At 58.4% G+C, this 7,233-nt stretch overlaps 1 protein-coding gene across 5 annotated transcripts in view; it reads right to left on the reverse strand.

Moving 5' to 3' along the window:
• Nfatc1 (nuclear factor of activated T cells 1) overlaps positions 1-6,647 on the reverse strand; it is a 102,923-nt gene extending 96,276 nt beyond the window's left edge. For 2 of the 5 annotated variants that reach the window (XM_027935283.3, XM_027935281.2), the window contains exon 1: positions 6,256-6,647. In XM_027935283.3, coding sequence (XP_027791084.2) covers positions 6,256-6,382 — 127 coding nt within the window. In that variant the 5' untranslated portion in view covers positions 6,383-6,647. Of the gene's footprint in view, positions 1-2,313; positions 2,447-6,255 lie in introns of those variants that run through there. The other 3 variants (XM_071602590.1, XM_027935285.3, XM_027935282.2) reach the window with 3 other exon arrangements.
• Between the last annotated feature and the right edge of the window lie 586 nt (positions 6,648-7,233).

Here is a 7,233-nt window from a genome sequence, read left to right on the forward strand (position 1 = left end):
CCCTCACTCCTGTAGCATTTGCCCAGGAGTGTGCTCAGCGCTGCCCACTTTTTTTTTTGACAAAGTGAATCTTTGGAATCAGTGTAACCTGCAAAACTCAGAGCTACTTTTTTTTGCAATTGATCACAGGATTGTGCGTTCTTTATTTATATCCAGGCTCAGAAACAACGTGGAGCACTTTCTCCCACCTGGTCTGGGAAGGACAGGACTATGGCTGTAATGTGATGACTTGTCATAACTTGTGGTGCATAACGCATACTGCCTAAGTGTAGAATGGTTTCCAGCAACTTATCTCTGACACTGTGAAAAGGGGAAGGCCTCCCTGCCCAGAGCTCTCTCCAGGGCCTGAACCCCCCCTCCCCATTATGTGCAGGGCCCTCACAGAAGTGGCCCATGGCACTGAGACCCACTTAAGATCCGCCTGGGCTGGGCCTGGGTCCTGCGCTGCACAGCCCTGGAGGTCTGCAGGGTCACGACAGGCACCTCCTGCCAGGCCGCAGCTGCTGTGCTCCTCCCTGAGCAGCCGTGGGCCACAGCTTCCTTCACTACGCACACAGCCCATCCTGTGGGCGAGGCCCTGGCTCCTGGTCCCTGCTCCTCTGGCTGGGCTTCCAGTCAGAAGCTGCTGGGCAAACCAGCAAGCGGAGGCAGTGGGGCCTCGCCCCAACCCTGCTGGCCACCCCACCCAGAAGACACAGGCCTGGGAGGCCACGGAAGACAGCCAGGGCCCCAGCAGCGTCTCCTCTGGACCAACTCTGACACGGGAAGAAGAGGTCTGAAGTGGGGTCCACACTTCTGTGCAGCCAGTCTTAAGTGCAAATGAAATGAACACTGAGGTAGAGAGCACCTTTGATGGGACCACCAATTCAAGAATGAGAGCTGCAGGAGGAAGGAAGGGTGGGGATGCTCACTGCCACCCACAGCCAAATCTCAGTCTGGAAAGCTCAAACCTCCTGCCCCAACTCTCCTCCCCAAAGCTGTCTCTCTCCCCCATCCACACCTGTCTTGGTTCCTACTGACCCCAGAGCCCTGGAACCTTCAGCAACAGACACAGATGAAAGGAACCTCAGAGGGAAGATAGTGGGGAGGGTCAGGAAGCGCAGCAGTTGGCAGCCTGGTAGGACATTTACTTTCAAAGATGAACCAGAAGCAAAATAAGCCCATCCCCCAAATCCACAGGCTGAATGTTTTCTCTAATATGCGAATGCCGATTCACTATCAGGCTCACAATAAGGCAAGGCTGCTAAGGGAAGAAGAGAGGTACTTTGGACTAGGCAGAGGGGAGTGAAGGGGGGAGAGGCAACCTGGCGTAGGAAGGACAGAAGAATGAATCCAACATTATTACTCTATGGGCACATATGAATGCACGACCAGCCTGTTTCCACCTCTCGTACAACCAGAAGAGAAGTTATACTCCATTTATGTGCGATGCGTCAAAAAGCATTCTACTGTCATGTATAACTAAGAACAAATAAAAAATTTAAAAAGATAAACAAGATATTCAGATTTTTAAAAGCAGGTGGTGAATGCTCTGGAAAATCTTATACATCACCAAAGAGATGGACGAACTTTCCTCCCCAAGGGTCCTATTTGTTCCATCACATTTCTGCAACTGGGCTGGGACAGGGACAGGATAAGGGGGAGACCCACCCAGTTGTTGAATTGGGAAAAGAAGACAGGTGGAGCGCGGTCCAAGTGCTGGGCCAGGGCCCTGGGCGCGCTGCTCTCGCTAGTCTGCCCTGCGACAGGCTGTCATTATTCGCACTCTTGATATTATTCAAGAATGTCGGCGTGGGGGAGGGGCCACAGGTCTTTTGTTAACTGGAACCTTGATTTTTGACAGAGAACAGAAAATGAAAGGAAGCAAAGGCTCTCGTTAGTGGCAGCGCGGCGTGAGAGGGGAACCAAAGCCTGGAGCCTTCCTGGAGGGAGCGCAGCGGGGGGCTCCCGGCCCGGCTCCCGGCTCGGCCTCTGCCCAGGCCCCGGCGGAGCAGCTCTCCGAGGACTGCCCTCTGGCAGCGCCGCTGACCATCTGTCCCGGGACGACCAGGTCCAAGTCCCTCGCCTCGGACATTCGCGTCCCCGGGGAAGGGCCGGTGGGAAGGGCCTCGGCGAACTCTCGGGCGCCCGCCGCCGTCCACGCCCGCGAGGGCCCGGGGCTCAGGTAGCCACCTGCGCGCGGGCGGCCGGCCCCCAGGTGGCCTCCCGCGGTCAGCGCGTCTCGGGCCGGGCGCGGGGAGCGCGGCGAGGGCGGCCCGGGTCCCCAGGGCCCGGCGAGGACGGCGTCTCCCACCGGCCCCGCCGCCCACCCACCTGCGGCGGCCTCGCCGCCCTGGTCGAACTCGAAGAGGAACTCGAAGTCGAACTCCGGGTCGTGCTCCAGCCGCGTCATGTCGGGGTCGCGCGGCGGCCGGTGAGCCCGGCGCTCGCAGCGCGTCCTCGGCGTGACGCGCCCCCGCCCTCCCGCCGGCCTGTCCCCTCCCTTGTCCCCTCCCCGCCCGGTCCCGCCCCGGTCCCCCCGGGTGTTTCCGGGTTTACATAAACAAGCCGCTAGCGGCCGCCGGCTTCCGAGTTTTAAATAAACTCCGCGCGCGAGTCCGGGCGCGGCCCCCGCAGGCCCGGGGTCCCCGACCGAGTGCGGGGACGTGCCGGGCTGGAGCTTCGACGGGGACCGCCCTCCCCGCAGCCGTCCCTCTGCTCGGCGTGGAACGCAGTGTCCAGCGGGAGGAGGCGCGGCAGGTCTGGCCGGTCCCCTCCACGAGGACCAAGGCCAGTCTGCTGGGTGGGTCCAAAAGTTTAAAAAGAAACAAACTTTCAGGCCGCGAGCCTCTCGGGCCCACGGACTTCCTCTCGGTGGCTGCCCCCGCCTGCCCGCCCGGTGGGTGGACCCTGGGCCTTAAGCCCCGGCGGGGGGGGGGGGGGGGCTCGCCTCCCGGAGCACTTCCCCAACCTGCCGCCGACTCTGCCACTTCAAGCAGGAAATTCCGGGAATAGCATTTTCCAGGCCCCGTCGCTGCAGAAAGTGCCGGGAAGACAGGAGGCATTCTGTGGGATCCCCGGTGCTGGCCTTTGGGATACCTCCCGCAGCACAGGTGCGTGCTGTTCCCGGGCGCCCTCCCTCAGTCCGGCCTGGTTCATAGCACCCGCCCCTTCCCGCAGACGGCCTCCTCGTCCCCTGGCCCCTTCTGCACTGCACACTCAGGAGTCCCCAGGACCCGCGGTCATTCACGGGCGATTTCCTCGCCCTCTAAGCTGAGCTGATGTTCACCGGGCGCGCCGGCGTGGCTCGGGTACACTCCGTCAGTAGGAAAGGCTGGGCTGGGAGCCGGTCCGTCCTCTTCCTGTCTCTTCCAGCTTTTTGTTCTGACTTTCCCCACCTCTTGGCACCACCTAAAACCCACATCTGGAATACCAGCAAAATGGTGGCCAGGCTGGAGTGGGAGGCTGAGCATCACCAGATGGGAGGGAGCCAGGAAGGAAAGGGAGGGAGGTCAGCACCACCCTGCCACTGCTAGTCCCCAGAGTCCTCCTCCTGCCCTGGGCCCTGGGGACGGCTTTTTCCAGAGGCCGTCAACCTGGGCCTCACGTGTGCGGCTGCCTCTCTCCCAGGACACTTTCCCAATGGCTGGTTTTCTCTGTGATAAACTATGGTTCGGCTTGGCCTGATTTAGTTTCTAATAATAGTTCTCACTTTGAGATGCATGTTGGAGGGTTGTTTTGTTTTAGTTTGCTTTTCTGCTGACCTTTGAGTAAATGGAAGTTCTGTTTTCTGTAGAGAAGCATCAACATTTCATTTTCTCTTTCCATTTTTATTTATTTATTTTACTTCAACTACCTTTTCACCACTACCAAAAGTTACACACAAATATCAGGCCTACTCATGTTTAGACTAAAGGGTTTTGCTAAACTGTTGCTGAGAACAAGCTCACACACGTGCACATGTGCCCCAGATCCCAGGCCCTGTTGGGAAGTCACAGGGTTCTTCCCAGAGACTAGACTGGTTCCCTCCTCATTCAAGTCCCCAACTCAGGCCATCAGACTGGGCAGCTGGGTATTAAACCAGCCCCTGCTGTGGAGCGCTGGTTCTGCATCCCCATTCTCCAGTTCAGCAAACACTCAGGTCTCCACTGAAGTGTTTAGCTTGGAGCCTCCTCCACAGGCTGCAGGGACGTTAACGGGATGCAGATCTCCAGTGCTGGGTGTGATAAGGCAGGGTGCAAGCTCTGCGGCATTTTCTAATGTGGACTAGGAAACAATGCCATGAAGCTGAGTGGCGGAGAACAGGGAAAGCTTTGTTTGGCTCTGGAGAGCGTGTGGAGGGAGCATCCTCTGACTGGGTGGCTACCTACAGGCCTACATTTCTTGGCATTCTTCAGGGGAGAAGAGCATAGGGCCTTCAAAAACACCAGTGCCTAATGAGCTTCCACCAGATGCTCATTAAAATGGGGACATCCTGGTAATCACCCAGGCCCCGAAGAGGGCAGCTGATGCCTTGGTCACACCCACTCAGGAAGGGCAGGAGCCAGTTTCCCTGCAGGCCTCAGCCGCAGCAGGCAGACACTGTCCCGGGCCCAGCCACCTTCCCTTCCATATTTGGCTGGTCCATACACAAGATTGGGTCCCACTTTCTGGATAGCCCAATACACATCCCATAACTGTGTAATCAATGGCATCACTGCCCCTAGTCCACTGCCTTTTAGCAGAGCATTTTCAAACTTATTTTCCTAAGCAAAATGTGAAAAATAACCACTATCCCCCACAAAAGTGTTTTCCTCTTGTAAGTGGAAAAAAAACCTTTTTACTATGGAATGAAACACTGACTCTTCAAAGAAATCTAAACTTAGACAGATCTCTCTTTTTTTTTAAGCAGTGACAAATATGTGCAGAAGTAAGTGTCCAGGGGCTCAAAATTCAAACCCCACACTTCATAGCAAGAGCTCATTGTGTAAGCATTAAAACACTGCCTGATAGTTCAACATTCAAGCTAGAAATGAAATTTTAAGAAACATAAGCAGTGTCTTATCCAATTTCACAAGATGCTTCCTACTTGGGACATCAGGGCACTGGAAATAATGATCCTCTTGTGTTGAATGTAAGTTCTTGAGCTCATCTTTGGTTAAGATAAGCAAGGTCTCCAAAGCTGGAAGTCTATGGGAGCTGCAGTTCCAGTGTGAGGGCCTGAAACATTTATTAGAACCATGCAGGAAACTAGCATTTCCTTTCAGGTGCTCGACAGGAGGACGTCTGCCCTTAAAAAACGTGAGAACGCACCAGCGTCGGCAGGTTTGCCAGCTTTCTTCCAGTGATTTTAAGTAACATACTAAAGAGCTGATAAGAAATTTGGAGAGGTGTTTCCCAGTTTCCATGTTATGGGGCCATCCTAATCCCTCCTAGCAGCCAATCATCCCTCTCCAGGTTGTTTTTAAAAACACCTGCAGGAGCCCACCGGGGGATTTTGTTATTGTGATGGTTCTTTCAAGGGGACAAGGGGCTTGAAGGTAAACCAGGGGGCCCCACAGGAGAGTCTGGAGCCCTATCATCTGCACTGGCCATCTACAGGTCAGGTCCGGCACTGAGGCACCTTTACCAGGAAGCAGCAGCTTGAACCCTGTCTGCCCCTTTTCAACCTTTCCCAAAGCTTTTTCTAGTCCAAATTATCTTGTCTAAACGATGCAGAATGGCTTGAGTTAGAGCTGGACATTTGGCCACAACCCTGACCACGCCTCGGCCACCTGGGGCCAGTTGACCCAGCAGGGCGTTCAGGAAGAGGTGCCTACGAGCCTGGGCGGAAAAGGCGCAGAACCCCAAACCTCATGTTGTGGGGCTCCTCTTCACCTCCAAAGGCGGCCTTGCCGCCCTCGAGAATAAACCGGGCCATCCCTCAGCGCCACAGAAACCTCACTCATCACAAAGTGTCCTTTGTGGTTCTGACAGCCCTACCTCGCCTGGTCCCCAAATCGCTCGCATCTGAACTGTTTCCACAGCCCGGATCGTGGCGAGGCTGGCCCAGCCAGCGCCAAGTTCGCATTCTCCGCGCTAGAAAAGAGGAGACACCTATTGGCAAGAAAGCGAGCTGGAAATCAGGGCTGCGCCGGGGAAACACCAGGGGGACACCCTGCCCCATCTGTGCGGCTCCGGCCGCCCGCGCCTTCCCTGGGCGCTCAGATCCCGCTTGAGCGCAGGGTCCCGAGTGGATCCACCGTGAGGTTCGGCGGCTAGTGGTGGGCAGGGGGCTCAGAGGGGGCGCGGGCTTACCTTCCTCCGCCGCCTTCATGGTACTGACGGCGGGCAACACGGGCCCCAAAGTTTCTCCGCTCCCGCAGAATGCGGCCGGAGGGCCGAGTGGAAACTTGGAAGGGACAGGGAAGCTGGTACTTGGCATCCACGCGGCGGCGGCGGCGGCGAGCGGCGGGAGGAGGAGCGGGAGCCGGCGGCGAGCACCGGGGCCGGGCTCTGGGAGTCGGACCTCTCCCCTGCGGACACGCGCTGGGCCCGCTCAGCGCCGCGCGCCGCGGAGAGCTGTCATGGGGGGTGTGCGCGCGTGGCAGACCCGGGTTGGAGGTGTGCACCTCGCGCCGGAGCTCGAGCCGGGTCGCTGGGATCCCGCGCGGCGACTCCGCCGCTGAGTCCGGAGCCTCCAAGTCTCGCTCTGACGCAGGGCCGCGCTCTGCCTCCTGCCTTTTTAAAGCTGGAAAACACCTCCCCCGCCTCCCCGCCGGCCCAGCCGCTCCCGCGCCCCCTCCCTGCCGTGACATCACGCCCCTGCCCGCCCGAGCCGGCGCGGGGCCCGGGGGACTAGTCTCCGAGCGCCGCCCTCCCAGCCGCTGCGCCGGGCCGGAGGGGCGCCTGGGGGTGGGCAGAAGTGCCCGGAGGCCGGCGGGGGCGCACTGGGAGCTAGGAGCTCGCTCACCAGCGGGCAACAGGGACACAGGAGCTAGCCTGGGTGCCCGAAGGCCAGCAGAACAGCAGGGAGTGGGTCGGGGAACCCGGGGGGAAAGCAGAGGCGCCCAAGACGTGGGGATGGGGACAAAAAGGGCGGGCAGGGGCGCTCTAGTAGGAAATTGGTTCAAGGCGCGCATGAGGGACAAGGGGGCTGGTGGAGACGAAATGGGAGAGAAGGGGCGCAGGAAGGGGAGACGGATGAACAGGCAAGACCTGGGTCCACGCGGTACCCCGGGAGAAAAACACTCTGCTTAATGAGGGGCTGGGGGCGTAGGAGGCGGGGGAGGGGTG

Source organism: Marmota flaviventris, chromosome 16 (genome assembly GCF_047511675.1).
Source record: "Marmota flaviventris isolate mMarFla1 chromosome 16, mMarFla1.hap1, whole genome shotgun sequence".
NCBI lineage: Eukaryota > Metazoa > Chordata > Mammalia > Rodentia > Sciuridae > Marmota > Marmota flaviventris.